This window comes from Centroberyx affinis, unplaced genomic scaffold (assembly GCF_046629955.1).
Source record: "Centroberyx affinis isolate AG114_WGS23_722 - 3 ecotype Tasmania unplaced genomic scaffold, CSIRO-AGI_Caff_v1 ptg000126l_1, whole genome shotgun sequence".
In the NCBI taxonomy this organism is placed as follows: domain Eukaryota; kingdom Metazoa; phylum Chordata; class Actinopteri; order Beryciformes; family Berycidae; genus Centroberyx; species Centroberyx affinis.
In genome coordinates this window covers 525,349-545,759 of record NW_027278827.1, presented here as the reverse complement: position 1 = coordinate 545,759, position 20,411 = coordinate 525,349, and the positions used below count along the sequence as shown (strand labels likewise).

General features: G+C 38.7%; 1 protein-coding gene across 10 annotated transcripts; it reads right to left on the bottom strand.

Moving 5' to 3' along the window:
* Positions 1-1,257: 1,257 nt before the first annotated feature.
* On the bottom strand, positions 1,258-19,302 carry mitfa (melanocyte inducing transcription factor a). Of its 10 annotated transcripts, none has more exons than XM_071529309.1 (9): positions 7,214-7,246; positions 5,814-6,044; positions 5,591-5,686; positions 5,253-5,370; positions 4,841-4,924; positions 4,443-4,499; positions 3,836-3,911; positions 3,398-3,545; positions 1,258-1,653 (listed from the first exon to the last, which is right to left on the bottom strand). In XM_071529309.1, the coding sequence occupies exons 1-9, from the start codon at positions 7,244-7,246 to the stop codon at positions 1,258-1,260; spliced, it is 1,239 nt and encodes a 412-aa protein (XP_071385410.1). The 10 variants fall into 10 exon arrangements, with proteins under 10 accessions (XP_071385410.1, XP_071385417.1, XP_071385424.1 ...); XM_071529316.1 differs by having other exon boundaries at positions 4,841-4,933; positions 5,832-6,044; XM_071529323.1 differs by having other exon boundaries at positions 5,832-6,044.
* Positions 19,303-20,411: the final 1,109 nt, after the last annotated feature.

Here is a 20,411-nt window from a genome sequence, read left to right as displayed (position 1 = left end):
ATATATCATGTCAGAGATTCTTAAACTTTTATCACCCAGGACCCAAATTGAGTAAAATTTGTCTCAGCCAGGGGCCCAGCCTCATTAAAGCATACAAGCTCTTTTGGCATTTGTGGACCCAAAACAGACCCGTCTTATTTTGGGATCTAGTCCACAGTTTAAGAAATGCTGGAGTACACTGTGATGGCTCTAGTGGGCCATAAACTGCTATTTTCATCTGTGTATTTATTTGCCTGTGTGTGATGCTGTCTTGTCAAGGCTAGTATGTATGTAACTGCAGTAAGTTAAAGTTCTGACCTCTGAGATCACATTAAAATAAGAGAAGATGAATTATACAGTATGGTTAATGGGCTGTAATAAATAAGAAAATGCATAAGAGAAAATCAAAAATCTTTGTGAAGTATAAATATGATACAAAATTAGCTATCATTGAATTAAAAAAAAAAAACTAATGCGGCAGCTTGAAACCATTTCTTCTATTGAGGTCAAGAATTTGATTAATAAATCTTTACAGATTAGATAAAGAATCTGGACTAAAAAATAATTTAATCTGAAATATATTGCTAAGTAAAAAGTATGAATGATATGCAATACTTAAACATTCTAAATACCAATTAATATTTTGTGTATTTCCTTGCAAGTTTGAACAATAACTTCAGTAAACCTTTTGCTCTATATATTACCAATAACATTTCACATATGTTATCCCTTTAACCTAGGACAGTTCAGTCTCTATTTGGGAACATGAACAACTTTGATCAAAAGTTAAAATGTAATGTCACCAAGATGACAAGATGTACAGATTGGAGCTACTGACAGATTGAAGACATACTTTTTTTTTTTTTTTTAACCACAAACATACTCTTATCCAGTAAAAACATGATGATGCCTACTGTCAGTCACCTGTTCTTTGTAATTTGTTTCTCAATGGACCTGTCCATCTATATAGCATCACATTTTAAGAGACTGGATAAATACTGTGTACAATAGGGGAATAAGACAAACCAAACTGTCTCAGGTCATAGTAACATAGCTGAAGGCTAAAATTCAGTGGTAAATGAGCAAAAAATGAAAAAAAAAACGAAAACAAAAAACAGCTTGGTACCAATAAAAAAAAAAAAGAAAATTCTGAGAATGTTCCTATATCCACTTAGTTGTGCGGATACCTTTAAATGTAAGATTACAAGTCACTTCATGGCAGTTGCCTCATAGGAATGCTACAGAAAGGGTCAGAGTGGCTTGTGGCATTGGACAATGCTAACAGCCATGCTCTTTCTCGTCCATGCTAGAGCTGGAACTGCGGCGGCTGCTGCTGTTGGAGGCATCTGGGGACACGGAGGACAGCAGGGGATCATTGGAGGCAATCGGCGACAGGGCACTGTCCCTTACCAATTCCTTCATTTTACAGCTCTTGGAGTTACCGTAAGGGTCCCCAGCATCTCCAGGAATCTGGTCGAAGGTGATGGTGCCATTGTTGAGGTCCAGTGTGGTTGGAGGGGACATATCAGCAGCTGACGTGTGCTGGTAGTGGTCTGAGGGGCATTCGCCAAGGACAGGCTCCTGTTTAATGGCTCGAGCCATCAACTCTGAAGTGCACACTGATGGGGATAACACCACTGCAAGACCATGAGCACGTGCCTGCATCTCCAGCTCCTAGATCAACACACAAATAAACAAAACATGATGTACATAATATCGCCAACAAAATCTATTCAACAAATTTAAAGGTACACTAGGAAAGATGTTGGTAAAAGTTCACGTCTTATCAGCCTAAATCACAAAGTGGGGCTGCAACAGAGAAGAGCGTCCCATCTTGAGACACTGTAGATTTGCCTTATTTGCCCAATGAAATTCTTGTGTCAGGTATGGACACTTCTCCACCCAATAAGGCTGTCACGACAAATTTCAATATTCAAATAAAAGGCAAGACTCAATAGAACACAAACTATAATTTTTCAAGAAACTGAATAACGGAAAGACTGCATGTTATGAATCAATTTCTGGATGGAATCTATCAGTTTAGAACACATTGTCCGTTCATTGTACCCTTGTTTCATATGTCAATACTATTTACATTTTATCATTAATATTCACCTTTCAGTGAAATTTGACTAATTTCAGTCAATTCATAGTCAAATTTGACCACCCACAGGAAGTGATGAATCAGAACTAAGTGTGAAATACAAAACTGTGTCCTAAAAAGGGGTAAGATTGTTCAAAAATGATGATGTAATTGTTTTATTGGTTTTTATTGGAATTTTTATGTTGCCTCCTGGTACACGATGAAGTCACCATTAAAGATTTTCTGTTTTCCAGGAAGATGGGGTTTTGATATAATAATACATTAAAATTATTATAAATTAAATATAAATTTTTGGCATAAATTGTAAATAGGTGTATGGTATGATAGTTAGAATGAGCTACAAAGGCGAAAAAGTTATTTTTTATTACAGTGTGACTTCTAACACTGTTAAACAAGTGAAAACTAGGTTACAGCTAAGTTGCAAGTTGCAACCCACAGTAGTGTGTCACTATAAATGGCTATCAGCATGGCCCCAAAAAGGATGACACTTCTGTGGGGCAGAGGAGTGGGAAACTAACACAGCTACAGCTATGGCTAGTTTGTGTGTGTGTATACCATAGACCCTAAAAAATACCATATGTAGCAATTTGGCTGCTGCCCATATTTTAAAGTGATTATCAGAGTCCAAAGTCACCTATCAGAAGTACACATGGCAACCATGCACGTGTCTTATTCCCTCTCATCTCTCAAACAGTCAACAACAACAATCCATTTGCCTACAACACAGGCAGTCCCAATCAAGATTGTTCGATTGACAGCCAATCACGATGCATGCTGGCCAATCCCAATTGAGATTGGTTGATCACAGCCAAATGTGATGGGGAAAAACATTGCCCCCCAAAAAAAACACATGCACCAGAACCCTAACCTAACCCACTGAATGGAACAAGTTCAGACACATTCTCTGGGGGTTTTCAGGCGTTTTGGGAAACCACTAACTGAAGTAGAAGTAGACAGGGCAAGTTGAGGGAGAGTGGGTACACCAAAAAAGTTAATTACAACACTTCAACACATCTCCTGGAATGTATTGAACATCACAGGTTGATGACATATATAATAGTGTAAGATTGTATGAGGGTGGATTTTTCCTCTAAGACAAGACAGTTTCATTTATCTCTCTTTTCCTTGCCTGGTTGTCATAGGCCTATATGTATTATTTGTGCATAGTCAGTTCTCTACTGGACCTCCATGATGGTGCTAGATGTGGTTGGAGGAAGATTTGATGCATACAGCCTCTGTATCAGCAGGTACTGTGCATGGGTTGCTGGGGTTGCTCTCTTGAGCTGGTCTCTCTTCCACTTTAGATTGACCCACCTGTATACGAAGCATCAGGTGGCGGTTAGCATGCTCCAGCCTCCTCTGTCTGCACTCCAGCTCCTTGGCCCTCTGCTGCTCCCGCTGCAGCTTCCTGATGTAGTCTACTGAGGCTTTCAGAATGGTGCCCTTATTCCAGCGCATATCCCTAGGGTATACAGGAGACAAAAGTCTACAGTCAGAGTCAGCTGAGCAGCTGACCATGACAGCACAGGATTCTTAACGGCCCCTCGGAGCAAATACGCTATTACATTTTAAGGATTTGTAGGCATAAACCTGGAGAGGAAAATGTTAAAAATAGAGTGAATCAATTAATGAATGAATAGATAAGTGAATGAATGAATGATTAAATAAATAGATAGATATATAGGCAGACATATAGTTAGATACATTCATACATACGTACATACGTACATACGTACATAACAAAATACTTACGGATCATTTGACTTAGGAATCAAGGTTCCCAGTTCTTTGATGCGATCGTTGATATTGAACCGCCGCCTTCGTTCAACTAAAAAATGTTAAATATAAATAGAGAATATAAGTATAGCAGCCTGATAAACCACAGTCTTTGAAATTAGAAGTGATAAAATAAATAAAGAATTTTCAAATGGACAAATGGACTTTTTGAATTTCCCTGCCTTTAATGTTGCAAATTTCTGGCGTGGTGTAAAATGCGAGAACAAAGAGATACGTGTACAACCACAAAATGACATTTTTTGAAGAGCTTTAAATGCTTTAAGAAAGAGAGGGTGAAAATGTCAAATAACAATGTACACACAGATATTCACTTCCCTCAGGCAATCAATTCTATTTCTGTGTTTGATAGTAGGAATCTCAAAATGTAAAATGGTCCATAAGCTATAAGTAATATAATTGTCCCAGCAATAATTAATGTTTGACATGTTTGTCTTTTCATCCGACATTACTGCCCCCCCCTCCCACAGGTAACATGCCAAATAACTATATTAATAAACATCAATGCCACCCGCAGGAGGATAAGTTATAAAAAAAAAAAAAAAAAACATTTCTTGAGACTCACTGAGGTTGTGGTTGTCCTTCTTTTGCCTCTCCTTAGCAAGGGCTCGAACCTCAGCCTCTGTGAAGAGAAGTGGAATTTGCATGACTATGTTTCAATAAAATTTCACACAATGTATGCAATTACATGAATATAAATTTCATACGTTGATAAATTGTTGTGACAATCTGTCATTTTACCATGTTATGTTCCAAAAACACAGAGATTAGGAAAGCAGTTACATATTCTGTGGATTGCAGTAGGAAATTCCAAATAGCTTCTCAATTAGCTATAATTACTATTGATTCATATCGTGTGCAATTTTTTCATTGTACACAAAATACTTAACATAAAAATTCTAAATCAGTATGAATCAATGTATGAATACATGTTTTTTGTTTGTTTTGCTTTGCTTTGCTTACCCACTGGAAAGCCCTGTGGCCTTTGATAGGTTTCATACTGGCCACAGGATCCAGGCTTGTCCAGTACGTGCATCATGCCAGGAGCTGGAGTAACTATTTGGCAAAAAATTCATTTAATAGTATCTTGTGCATTACAAAATTGCACACAATATCGACAGGACTAGATGGGTGTGATTTACTGCATCAAGACAATTCAGATAGTGTCAGGTAAGATATCAATCACGAAAAAAGTATACAAAATTGACTGAACAAGTGTACAAAATGGACTTTCAAATGCTTTCCTGAATGTACAGCACTCATCATATTACCCCATCCAAATGGCACCTAAGTATTCTAAAACCAACAACAAAAGTATAATACTATTTATCCTAAGTCTGCTAAGTACGTGGAAATATTGTTTTCAATAGATTACCTGTATATTCCCTTTTAATGTTGGATAGACTGGAAGGACAGGAGTTGCTGATAGCGAGGCCCGGAGGTGGAAGTCCTTGGCTGCCGTACATGTCAAGAAGGTTACCAGACACAGGGAGCTATAGAGTAGAGAAACCAATTAATAAGTGTCATAGTAATGTGTGGTAAAAAGAAGAATTGTGTCTTGAATTTGAATTCAACTCAAATACAGTAACAGAATTATATATATATATATATATATATAGTCATCAACAGCTATGTGTCTTGTCAAAGTACAAAGTACAAAGAGATATGAACAAATTCTACTCTTTAGAAGAGTAGAGTGTCTTGGTAAATTACCGTGTTTGTAATTTGGAGTCCTGGGTCCATAAGTCCGAGAATATCTTCATTATAACTTGATTCCAAGCTAATAATATCGTCAATGACATCATCCATCTGTAACACAAAACACGTAGCATTTAATTTTGTGTCTAATATACCACCAAATTTTGATCACAGTTTATCAAGGTTTACACACGAGTGCCCAAATGGAACCAGATCCAAACCCCTGAGTGTTTGCTACTCGGCAGGCCTGCTGTACCTCTTTCTCACAGTTGGAGCTGAGGGTGAGCAGGGCCATGGGGCTGTTGGGGGCGCTGCTGCCCGGGCCGGGGGGCATGCCGTGCTCCGGGGGCTGGCTGGGGCATTGGCTACCCGCTTTCCCCCCCAGGGTGGTGGACAGGTACTGCCTCACCTGTTGCCGCTGAGTCTGCTGGATGTGGTACTTGGTGGGGTTCTCCAGGTGGGACTGCACCTGCATGAGCAAGAGGGAAATTAAGCAAAGATGAACCAAAATGTTTTCAGCTCTGATGGATGCATCATGATCCATGATCTTAAATCCACTCTTTGATACAGTCTAGTGTATGATATAGTTGAGTATATGCTTTTCGTATTGTAGACAAGTGAATAATGGATTACATGCAACAGGGTTAGAGTAATCGGATCAAAAACGATGGCTAATTCATAAAGGAAAAAAGACTAATCAAATAACAGATCCTTTTGAGAAATAGGTCATGATCTGTTCAATTATAATTAAAGGAAACATTTAAGAAAAGAGGCAGTTCGATTTTGAGATTATAGACTCTAGCATAATTTTACACGTTGAAATAATGCTTAATTCTACAACAATACAATTCTAGTAAGTCAAAGCCTGTAAATTGAAAGAAATTGTTAATTTAGCTCCATGTTCTATAGATTTTTGGATGCAAAGTATTCCGAAAATAACTAAAAGAAATCAAGCTGTACCACAGTTTGTAGTAATCCAATAGACAATTTTACCCAAAAGATTAATAGTCTGGAATATACCATTTTGAAAATTTTCCCACCTAATGGCAGGCTTGTTTTGGCGGATGTGTCTCCTTTGCTATTACCTTTTAGCTGCTTAAACTTGTTTTAAACACCACTATCTTAACTTGATAGTGATGTTTACGAGTTCCTTACGAGAGAAAAAAAGGACCCATCTTAAAGGTGCCTTCCATTTTTTGATGGCAGCAGCGCTCACCCCACAACTAGCTGAGTTTGTGTTTACTTGAAACTAAAACTCCACTCACAAGGGATGCTGAGGAGCAGTAGCTGGGCCACATGAGCGATAGCCAGTTAAAGTTCACGCGGTAGCTCAACGGCTCACGCAGCGGTATAAAAGCTATTTTGTGTCCATTCATATTTCTATGTTACTGCTTTATTTCCCATGAGCATCATCCTTGTAATAGTTGCAGACTGAGTATTTAATCTGAGCCTAGATAATGGTCTGGGAGGGATAGTGATGCAGTAAATAACAGTATATAGACTAATACCAATGCAACCACAAAAGAGAAAAAAAGGTTATCTTAATATTGAGCTCGATTTCAGTCCAAATGTCTGCCCATGGTTGTTATTCGCAATAAAATTAGAGAAGAAAATATAGGATATAGTGATTCATCTCACCTGATAATGGTTGTATTCAAGCATCTCCAACATTTTAATTGTAGTAATTGATAAAAAATAATCTACATACAGAAGAAAATCCCTTTGTCTGGTGAGTCTAGTGGACAACAAACTAGCATGTGCAAGTAAGAGAGGAGTCACTAGTCTCGCTTTATTTATCAAGGGCTTAAGGCTCATTAGTTATGCAAGTTAAGAAATAGGAGGAGGACAGAGACTCGTCCTCCCACTGTTGTGTTCCAGCTAAACTATGAATTTATGTCTTTATAGAGTTCATTTGACGTCACCACCTCTGTCTCACAAAGAACTCTTTCTACTGGTTGGCCAGTAGTCTGCGAACTAAAACTTGCTTAAGGCTAACTAACGTTTCATCTTTAGTTCTGCTCATCTAGTATAAAACATTATTTGTTCTGAGCACCATGGATACAATTGACATCACTGTTCCATTACGAACCAGCCATATTAAAAAATGCACCGGGTGTTTACCAACCCCCACCTATTTATTATACTTGCATTTTGAAGGGTTAATTATGATTAACCCTCAATTGTTACGTAGTCAAATCTTCAGGGGGGAATTAGGTTAATGACTTGATTCCAGAGGGAAAGTAGTTTCAATCTTGTGGGTTACAAGAAACCTATTCTAACAGCTTTCAGATATGGCTTTCGTTTACCCTAGGTCAACTCACTTTGCAATAGTAAACATTTGATATAATTCTTGTATTCAGAAAGCAGAAGAGATAAAGGGGAGTTGATCCCACTTGCAAAACTGAGATGTCACTCAATTTTATATCTATTCAGAATCAAGTGGTAAAAGGTGAAAAAGGAGATATTATCCAAGGTTGTTTTCAAGGGAGAAGTCATTTATGCTCTTGTTCAGAGAACTTTTGGCAAATCCTGCACATTCTTAAAATGCATGGTAACACTTTACATGAACTCTGGTTTATAACTCATCCAAACCACATGAACAAGAGCTTCTTAACAGTTACATGGCACATGTAACTGTTAAGAAATCCAGGTCATTTGTGAAATAGCAGTGGAACAGTGTGCTCATTTATTGAGCCAAAAAAAATCCCATTTTGGGGGGTTTAGCTATGAAGAGTTGTGTTGTGAAGCTATTTCTCACACATTGTTTGCTGTTTGTTTTATGTGCCACATGCACACATACCAGCACCACATTTTCTCCATACAAATCACAACCATGGACCTTTAATTTGCTGCATTATTTAAGACTCTGTGGAACAAGTAGGGCAGCATTAACTATCTGTCCTGCATGCTTACTGATTCTTGCATGGTTCAGTCCTTGATACGTAGCAGCTTGCAGTGACTCTTTTTGGTGGAGTGGACAGCACACTGAAGTTGTGGTGGATGCAGTGCTACGCTAATCTGTTACGGAGGATGTGGAGGATGTTGTATTGCTGCTTTCTTGGTCATTTGTCCCTTGCATAAGAGATTCTCTCAATGGGACTAAACGGTGAAATGAAAATTTAATAAATGCTGGAACGAGACTGGTTAAGAAACATGGAAAAATAAAACACTGTAGAGAATGCCCTCTCTTGTTAGAGGGGATGGAAGGCATTTAGCTCACTGTCTTTTTCAGAGTGACTTCCAATGTGAGCATGCAGGAATTCAGTGTCAAGACACATAGCTGTTGATGGACACATTGGCTGTTGCAGGGATCAAACCTGTGGACTGTCGGTGATGGGTTCAGCTCTCACCACTTATCTACCCTGCCAACTCAGATTAACAGATTAATTGTAGATAATTTCAGCACCATGTAGTGTACCTTCTCGCTTTATGACCCTATTATACCATAATGTTTATCATTTGGTCCATCTGCCTTGAAAAAAAATGTTTTACATCAAAGTTCTCAAATGTTTATAAGTCTTAAAATAGCAGACTAAAATTCAAAATGTCAACGTATTCCTTTCAGGATATGACTCATCAAGGTCCTTGAAGGAATCTCTCTTTTCTAGGCAAGAGATGACATATTTTCCAGAAATGTACCAAAGCATTTGTCCAGTCATTTCAGATCTACAGTTAAATATTTTCAAGCACAGTGTGTCACGTGTTTCTATCTACAAATACAAAAGGTTTACTGTTAAAGTCTTCTGTTAACTTAATCGTATATGCCCATGATGAAGGTTCTGGAGTGCATGCTAATATAGTTTTGGGTATGGCATGGAATGTATAAACTCAAATTACTTTCCAATAAAGCCTGCATTTAAGAGTGAAAGAGAGTGAAAGCTCATTTGGCTATAAGTTATCGAAAACAGATCATAAAACGCACCCTAATATAAATACTCTAAAAAATGTTTCACAAGATCCTGGACGTTTTGATCATAATGATTTGTTTGTTCCAAGTCTCTCAACCACATACTAGGTTAATATTCTATAAAGACTGATAACATCAATGTCACACCAAATCCTGTTCCAATTTAGGTTCCATAATTAAATTGTTAAGCATATTACCATAGTATTGCTCATTTATTTCCCCATTGTCAGAGGACCCAGATGAGAGTATATATGTTTTGTTCCTCGAGATACTGAAACATCACTTATATATTTCCTCTTATATTTTGCCAATGAATGCATAAGCACAATTACTGAAAAGAAAGTGTGATGTTGTAAATCTGCTAATAGAAGCAGAAGAGCACACAAAATAGTAAAAGTAAATGCATCGCAATGAAAGCTCAGTTTAAGACACTTTCAGGTCCTGAAGAGCAACCTATCCCCAGAAGGGAGCGAGAATCACGCAACAAGTTATATATTACGATCCTCATGTGAGATGAAGCAATATCAATGACTTGATTAACTACTGAAAATGTCTGCCAACCATCTCGTGTAACACCGCTAGAGTACAGAGCATGGTGTCTTTGTGTGGATTATTGGAAACTGACTGGGAGATGGAGAGGTGAACACAAATGCAAGGGAAGTGCCCCTTGGCTTGACAGGGCCTTCATCGATAACCCAGAGAAAGCATCCTTTGTGCTCTCATAGTAGAGCGTTTCTTTGTCTCCCCTCTGCACTGTAGCCTTTTCCTTCAGCCAAACCTTTGGGTTAAGAGGCAACCATTAAGAGCAGCTGTATTTCTCTGCTCCCTACAGCAACACTAGCTCTGGCTTTATTCATAGACTCTTTGTGAGACAGAGGTTTATCACCTTCCCAAGGACAGCACATGGGTCTTTTTAGACGTATGCCTTGAGGACTACTAACATTTCGAGAGCTAGCCATCACTCCTTGACCTCTGAAAAGAAACAGATCCATTCATGCCGCTTAACTAACTCCACTTACTTCCATGGTTCCTCATCATTCTTGGTGAGCTACTTAACATAGCAGTTAACCATTAATATCTGCATTAGTAAACTTTCATTTAAAATGGTTGGCGGTTTGTTCATCAGTTGAGGAGACATCCTTACTGGACGCACTTACTTCCAAGTTAATTATGTTTTCCTGTCGCAAAAAATAGGCATGAAAAAATGAATGACCATGAAAAAAACGTGTCCCAAAGACTTCTGGTGCCACTGGGTCTTCAGGGGGTCACCAAGCATGTGAGCTTCACAGTTTGTGACTGACTCCTAAACTAACATGCACATTAGTTTAGGACAACTGACTAATGAGAAGGTTAAGTTTTATTAGAGCGGTCAAAAGTCATATAGAAATATCGAGACTTCCTATGATGTGAGTGCAGGTCAAATAGGCCTTGCAGTTTGTTTCCTTAGTGTACAGATGAAAGAAACTCTGTTATCAATCAATAAAATCAAAGCTAAAGATAGGGTTCAATGATAATATTTATAAGAAGACTAAACTCTGTGTGGCATTACTCATTTACAGATTTAGAAGGGAATACCACAAAAATTAAGAGTTCACATTATTATGCTGAGGCTCATTATGAAAATGTACATCCTGGAGCTATTGCATCTACAATGAATGAGAAATAGAATTTGTGAATTCTAATAATGGTGGTCTGAACTTTTGTACCAAACTATCTAAGCAAGTTATGCTTATCTGTGTCAGTTCCAGTGGATCAATTCCAAACCCAACGACTGCAAAATCATAATGGAATTTCATCACTATCAGACATCGTCACCTTTTCCTTCTTTTGCAACATCACATCTCTCTTGCCCTATTTCACACAGGCTTCTTCCTCTAATGGTGCTCTGTTGGCTTAACTACTCATGCAGTTGCCTCAGCACACTGAAAATTTGCATGCACATGCTCAGGGAGACACAAGCGAGACGGGTCAGCTGTTTGTCCTGAAGCCCCCTTTCCAGAGGCCCCGAGGGCCTGGAGTGTAGAGTGGCGGGCTAGCAGACGTGAACCCTGATGTCAGTACCGCTGCCAGACGTCAGGTGGACGTATTAAGAGAAGAGAATTATTGACGGATAGATTTCTGTCCGTTGGGCTGTTTTGGAACGTCAACGTGTTCGCCGATTTAAAAAAACAGTAGGAACATCTCGTATTTGCTAAACGGACGGTGACGAATCCATCCGTCAAGAAAAAGTTCAACTGGGTTGAACTGGGATGAACGGACAGCTCTCATTGAAAATGAATTGAAATGAACGGAGATGGACAGACACAACGGATCAGTGTGGCCGTGGCCTTAGAAAACAGACTACTGGGGGAGGAGAAGGGGCCGTTGATGCACAAGAGGCATTCACTGGCCACCATGTGTGACGGGCCCTTTCATTTCCAGCCCATGATGGACTAATTATGGACTAATCTGAGACAAGCACTGGCAAACTTACACACCTAACACTTTTTGGTAGCATTGCTGTTGAAGTTGTGTATTTACGTTGAACTTCTGTTATAATACAACTCCTAATCAATGTGAGACACAATTTCCAACTGAGAGGACAGAAAATGTGATCCACAAGTACAAGTGCAAATTGTTAGTGTTATAAGTTATGCATGTGTGTATGACAATATAATTAAAATTAAATTAAGGGTTCTATTTACAAAGCAATGGCTAGTATTTTATAAAATACAACATGAAATAAGAGTTGATAGGATCAAGCAAATGACTATGATAACCGATGATGACCATGCAGGCAAATTAACAAGCTTTGCTTCACCTAGTTTAATTGCATTTCACAAGTCAGAATATACAAGTATTTTGCTTGTTACTTTTCTCCATACAAGTTAATAGAAAGAAGGGGAAGGCAGACAACACTCCCCACTAATATCAATGTTAAAATTTACATTTTCTGTCTGTTCTCTCTGAAGCTACCATAGCTTTTCCTCTATTATGACCATAAATACAACATCTTTGTCTTGTCACATAACCTTGTTGTTATTTTCAATAAACAAATACATGGCCATTAAAATCCATGCATCTTAAATCACTAAAATGCTAACTGGCTAACCATGGCTAACAAATGCTAAGCTGTTTTTGGAGAATTTAGTGCGAAAAGGTGAATAACTCTCTGGCACAATTGGCTGCATTAACGAAACAAAAAGTGACAAAGGGTGAAAAATTCACCCTTCAATCACTGATCTAGCCTTTGACCTAGAAGTATGGAGGAGTCCATTCAAATTTGCCTGCAATTGCAAAATCATGGCTTTTATCATTTAGTGTGGTAGCCGTAAGTGGAGTGGATGATCTTCTTTAGCCATACACTTATTTTTCAAATTGTTTAAATCCTTGACACCACAGAAAACACTGAGTGTTGTGAAGAGGGATCTTGAGTTAAATGACTGCTACTGTATGTGATGGGTTCTATCATAGCCACAAGGAAGTAGGTTTTGCTCTCTTGCCTGATGCCCTTAGTAACAATTCTCTAACTTTACAGCAAATAGCAGCTACTGCAATGACTGGCCATTTCATCAAGAGGAGGAGCTCGAGACAAAGAGACGTCTTCTCTGCTCCTTACCCTGTGGCTATAGAAACTTTGGCAAGAATGTAACCTTCTCTTCCAAGAATGGGAAACATTGTCCAGTCTATGTGGGATTAGGAACATGCACTTGCTTAAATGACACACAATAGATCTTAATTTAGCAGCTATATAAACCCACAGAGCTTGGTTATCATGCCTAATGTGGGGCTATGCTATCTCTCAGCCAAGCTGGCTACAACAGTTCGCAACTTGCTGTGAGGGCAAGGGGCACAAAATCCAGCACTGTCATCACATAAGCAATGCAGCAGAGCTCTACATATTTTAACATAGTACCTTAGTTAAGTAAACTAAGGTAAAATTCAGATAGTTATTGATTAATAACAGCAGTAATACACACAAAAAAAAACTGCTTCACAGGAGTGCAGTTACAGCAAGTGAAAATATTTTTTCTCGTTTACACATGAAAATCGGGATTTATTGAAGTTTCCGTACGTCCAAATTGTTAGTATGTTCAAAGGTCACACGTAAGTGTTTGTAAAGACTGCAGCTTGTCTGATGAAACTGCACAGTCATTAAATAGGCTGCTTTGAATGTGCATCTACTTTTACCTCAAATTATTAAATAAATTATTTCTTTAAAATTATATAATTATACATTTCTTTAAAAGCAATATTTTAAAGAAACTATCAATTTTTAAATAATTTAAAATTTTACATATTTTAAATAATGATTCATCAATGATTCATCAATCTTTAATTCTGTAATTAGAGAGATTATTTAAGGGCTGCAACGCTGCAGTGCACTTCTGGAAGGTTTGCTGTGGTTGCTCAGGTGAGAACGCATTTTCAGGGACAGGGCTGACTGTTGCCTCTCTTGCCGAGGATGATGTGTGGCTTATTCATTTGCACACGTTCAAGCTCCTTCAACCAACACCTTCACGTACTTGAATAGGAAGGGATATCACTTCATTAATGTTCAGTTGATGTGTGACAGCCTGTAATCTGCGTCACATATCAACTTTATTTTTCAAAACTGGAAGCTATTTTGGATGGCTGGCTCACTGGTAAGCAAAATGTTTGATACTGAGTATTACTATCATCATTTCAACTTACCTATGCATTAAAATAAATGTAAATAAACATTTAATTGTGGCACACATTTTATTTTTCTGCTATTCTCTGCAACACTGTACTTATTGCAGTTAAATGTTGGTTTGTTTAGAGGACTGCCTTGGCAATGTCTTATAGCGTTGTCTGCATCTCTTTAGATCTTAAAACCACTTCCCTGATTAGAACCCTGCTGGGCGCTTGGAAGAGCATTATACCGGCAAGGCAGGGCCCAGAGGACTGCAGAGGGTCCTGACATCTGGTTGGCACCTACAACAATTAACTTGTTCACTTGTGAGGCCAACCAGATCTCTTTAAATTTTGTGAAATGAGCACAAACTCTGAAGCGCACACTATGTGCTGTGGACATAAAATATGTCAAGATTACGTTCTTCCACCGTAAATTGGATTACATGACAATTGTGCAAATTGGATTATGTGACAATAGTGTGAATTGGACACGCCATTTTCACCACTAACGGTTAAGGTTTGGCAACTAAAAGAACTTTGGTTAAGGTTAGTGAAACTCTTTGGTCATGGTTAAATATGAAGAATTTTAGCTAAAAATTTGGTAGAAATCTTCTTAGGATGTGCTGGGAATCAAACACAGATCATCAGAGTTGAAAGCAATTGCTTACATGAAATTTCAGGATATCAGGCACATACATGCAGATGGCTTTTCACTTTGGGTTGGCCTTGTTAAAATTTGGTCAATATAGGCCCATAGATTATATCAAGCAAAAATAACTAAAATACAAAATAAACTAGAAAGGCACTCGGAGAGCGCAGACCTCCGCCAAGGTTCGTGCTATTATTGCTTGTTCGTGAATTGGATCCGGATCCGCTCCAAAAATTAATGGGTTCTTCCTTGGCCCATGCTACACCCTTCCACGAAGTTTCATGAAAATCGGGCCAGACAAACAGACAAACAAACGGCACCGAAAACATAACCTCCTTGGTGGAGATAACAATAAAACAAGCCAATAATGATGTAGACTGAAGGGAAAGGCTCACATTCACGTCTATGGGCAATAGAGTCTCCAATCCACCTGGCCTGCATATAGGGACTGTGGGAGGAAACCTATGTGAATATGGGGAGAACATACTCCTTCTTGTAGTGAAATTTATTTCATTACATTATTTCATTATATTAAAAAATATTTGATAACCCTAATCCTAACCTGCCACTCTATCCTTACCTGACCCTAGCCTAACCATAATTCTAACATTAACCCCAACCCTATGATTATCCCTAGCCTAGATATGGAATATCTATAGACTGCTTTTCATACAATTATGAGTATCACTTGAAAGTCAGTCGACATTTTAGTGGCACATTTTAGTCATTTGATAGCAAGCTGAGTATCAACATTTGGATTTTTATTATGTTTGTATTGTTTAGAAAGAGTGGACCCAAATACATCAGAATTTTCAGTCATGGTGGATTCTTAAAGTTCTGAAGAAATCATTTTCCATTGGCGTGTCCTGCTCTTCACTAATACATCTTTACTGCTCTCCTTGAATAATCTACTGTATATATGAACTCCAGATTGGAGCTTTAGGTTTAGTCTATTGGGTGAAATAAACAAAAAGCCTTCTCATTGCTGGGTCTACCCCGAAAAAGGAAGAGCACAAAGAGGAAGCATTATTCAGCTCTATGTGCCTGGAGTTTTGAGAAAAGGTCACTGCTAACCACCAAACTCTGCACGTGGAGTTAAATCTGATGGTATTTAAAAGTCAAGGCTCTTCAGGCCTAGGTTTCACAGAAAATAATGTGTAACTGTCTTTGATGCCATCCTTAATTCAGGAAGGATTTTTTGTGTACATCAATTCTATACACTAGTACTTGTTTCCTAATTTTGCTCTGGGCTGGAATATGAACATAAATAAAATGTTTATAGCTTCAAAATACATGAATACATTTAAAATCCATGTTAAGCTGCCACATACTGTCAGGTACATGACAATACTAAGTAGTACTAGTAATAACAGTAAACGGCATCATGGCTTTAATATTGTGCATAGACAAGAATAGAAAAGGAGAAAAGAAAGATTTCTAACTAGCTCCCTGGTTGCCACAAAGGTAGACACAATGTGGCTAATCATGTTTTATGGGAATTATCAACATAAGTGACACCAGGGATATTATAGTTTAGGATTTTTCATTATTTTTTATTTTTATACAGTTTTCAATTTTTACTTCAATTTTAGTTTTTTGTTTATTTTGTTTTTGTTTTTTTGTTTTTTTGTTTTTTTTTTTTTTTACAAAGGTTGAGTTTTAGTTAATTTGTATTTTTTTAAATAAATATTTAGTTTTAGTTTAGTATTTATTTTAATTTCAGTTCCAGTTTTAGTAGTTTTGTTTTTTTTTTAAGGTTTTTTAAAGGTATAATGGTAGAAGTTCAGAACAGGTATTTTGTATTGTGTAATACAAACAATAAAATGTTTCAAATGTATTTCCATTCATTTTCCAATACACCCTCAACTAATTTAAAGTTGGGACCACTTCAAAATTCTTTATACCCCGTTTGGACTCATTGTTAGCAGCAAGACGCCTAGCAAGGGAGCTCACCATTTCAACTGACAGCTGACTCTGGAGCCGCTATTGTCTGTGGGTCTACAGGTATGTAAGAGACAAATTATATATAGGTCCAAAATTGTCAAACTTCTCCTTAAAGCTCCTTGAGCACCACAGATGTTACTGATGTCAAACTGAGATGATCATTTCCTTTCCTATTTCCTTTGTGGACACATTAGACGATTTATCCTATGCAATTTATCCTATGCAATGCTAAAAGCAATGCCACTGGGGAAGTTGTACACCTTTCTACAGTAGTACTGCTTAAGTAAGAGAAAGCACACATGTAAGCAGAACTCATTAGGAGAACAGCTGCAGCACAGAGGCAACAATTCAGCTGTGGTGTGCTTGTGAAGCACCAAGAAGATCCTTTTGAATATGGTATACTACCCAACATCTATACTCAACCCTGACGAATAGTTTGTTGTTCCCTGTAAGTTCTTCATTATCTACAGTATGTAGAAAGTCACCAATACTGTGTTTCAGTTGAGTTCTGATTCATTTCACCTCATTCACGCTTGAGTGAATCCAATGTTGTATGCTGTCTACTGATCTTGAACCGTGTAGCATTCTCTTGTCTTTTGCACTGCACTGTTTTTAACTTTGTGGAGCACGCACATGCCTAAAATACATGACAGTGATAAAGAATTGGTGTGTGCATGGTTGTGTACTGGCAATTCAGTAGACACGTCTGAACATGTCTAACTCAAACATGAAGCTTGGCATTGTGAGCCGATGGGAAGCTGGTGGGAATTAAGTGGGTAAGTGGGTTATATGAATAAGTTATGCAGAATAATTAAGAAATTGTTTGTATGCTATGTGCCATGGATTGAAACAAATCTTTATTATACTTTTGCCATTGTTTAGGCTGATTTTGACCATTTTGGATCATCCTACAGTATCTCAATGAAGGTTTTTTTTGCTTGGGATTGGGCCTAATTATGAGCATTCTTTGCTGACTTAGTGTTGAGTGTGTGGTAAAACTGTGCTTGCCTTTGTCTTGATCCCTGCACTGGTTTCTTACTTGATTCCCGCAGGGGTCAGAGGTAACTTGGCTAATTAAGGGTCCCCCTCAGCCTTTGGACAAACTCATCTGAGCTTCATGTTTTCACTTTCATGGTCCAGCAGCTCTGCCTGGTACCTCTAAGCTAATTTTGCCTTGCCTGCAAGGCTTTGGAGGGTCTTTGATAATCCACAGACAGGTCAAGTTCAAACTGTCAAAAAGTGTTTGCCCGGGAAACTGGGATCACATTCTGTATAATTTCTTTATGTGAAAGTTCCTCCAGATTTGTCCTGCTTTAATATCGCAGCAATATGTACACCAACCCACCGAACAACAGGCAGGTACTACAACATATTCCCATCAAAAGCCTAGTTAAACCACCTCATGACCTCGTAATATTATTCGCAGGAAAAACTAAAATGATTTTGCTTTTTGCACGTAGACATAAAAGCATGGAGAGCCACATGCCAAGTTACACTGTGGCGGGATTCAAATTTCATGCTGAAATAACTTTAAGTGTTATAGTGCTAAAGGATTATGATACTCCGCTATCAATAAACAGTCATGCGTCAAAGACCAAAAGACTACTTCACACAACTCTGCAATTGATGTCATTCATGACCTTAAAGAATCTTTCCATCGTTCAGCTGTACAGAGGTCAAAGCCATTTAGTAACTTGCAGAACATACTGGACATAATTCTACCACATGCATATCTGTGATGAAAGGCGGAAATGCTAGAAGATACGTTTCTAACTAATAAGCAGAGAAAATCACTGAACCCAGTGCAGACAAATACATGCCCAGTGCCCGACAGTGGGAATTTCTCTCCCAGCTGGGTTGGACAAACATCAACACAGTGAAATGCCTAGGGAGGTGAAAATTGCTATCAGGTCCTGATCTCGTATGCCCTCGAAATACACAGAGTTTGTCTATTTAGGACACATTAATCTTGTGTTCTCCTAAAACATATTTTTAAATTAGAATGCTTCCGCTTACCTCCTGATTCCTACTAAGGGTTTTTGAGCCCATTTATCTCCAGGATGTGCGCACGGTCCTTTGTCTCATGAAAACATATTCCTATCCGTATATCCTCATGTTTTTAGGGTCCACTTGGACATACCAGGAATCAAAGCAACGAAAATACGTCAATGTAGTGGAGCAAATAGGATTAAGCATGTTGAATGCCAAATGTCTGGAAACAGAGGAATTCTGTCAGGAGATAATCCCCCCTATGGATTTAACACAGTCCACTCTCAAAGAACTGTATTTGTCTCTCAGAAGGTGACACAGTCAGAGGAATTTCTCAAGTGAAAGTCCATAATCACGGTTAATTAGCGATCTAAACAGAATAGAAAATTTATAATCCAGTTTTTTAACACTTTTAATCAAGGGTCCAAACAGCGCTATAGTCAGTTCCACAGGAGAGCATCCAACTCCATGCGTCCTACAAAACCCTATCACCCTTTCTCTGCAGGACTGCCACCCGTACACGTTTACCAGTCTGGTGTCGGTCCTTACCTTGAGAACTTCCCTGGGCGGCTGGGTCGCAGCGGGCCGGCTGGGGGGTGGCGTGACACGGACGTCTGGGGGGGTGTGTTGGGTGCCGCGGTGCGGGAGGTTCCTGGTCCTCCTCTCTCGGTCTTCCCTCTGCTCCTGCCCCCGGTGAGGGGCAAACGCCGGCTGCAGTCGGAGCTGGACCCGTGACGTCATGGCCGGCGGTCGGTGTGAACTCTGGAGGCGCTTGGGGAGGCCGCGCAGGTCCGGGGGATCACTGAAGACCCCAGCCCACCCAAGGGCAAGGAGAAGAGGGAGGAGTTGAACAGACACAGTCCAGACTAAATAACATACTCGTGTGCACGCAGACACACACACAGGCATTTTTCTGAGCCATCCTGAGTCAATGAGCAATATGAGGTATTGTAGTAGAGTACAATATGATGATTGAGTGAGAGGGAAGCCAGAGATTCTTCGACTGAGAGTATGTTATTGTTCTGTTCTGATGAGGGTGAGGGATACACATATATTTCAGGGAGGTTATAAGACATTAGGTCTTTTGTATACATGTGTTCCTGCACGTTTAGACCATTGGAAGTGGTGTTAACATTGCTTTCTACATCCATTTGTAGCTTACATGATAAAAAAAAAATCCATTAATGTGTCTCTTTAAGTCATGATTTCACTGTCATACATTAACTAACATACACTATTGAAGGGAAGGAACGGGACCATGGAATTATTAGTTTCTATCTGACTTTGTCAAAACAGAGTTAGTCACATAAACCTATATAACATCTGTTATTGTTTTAAAAGAAAATGATTTTTGAGTGTGTCATTTCTAAAACAAAAGGCCCCATCTCCATTTAACTCAATGGATGCTAAAACTTCAAAGCTCAATATCTCAGAAGAACTATCCTGAAGTCAGATAGACCCTTATAATTCTAAGATCACGAAATCCCAAGCTGAATTCAGACATGAAATCAATTCTAATTCTGTATTAGCCCACCATCAGTGGCCAAATAAGTTTGGTAAGAATCTTAGGCCTAAATTTAGATTATGCCCTCCTACACGTAATGCCAGCTCAGAGTATGATTTGGGGGTAAGCTGCTGTGGATTACCAACAAGTGGTCTGTTGTGACGTCTGAGGCGGGCCTGTGCCCTCTGGAAAACACGATGCACCT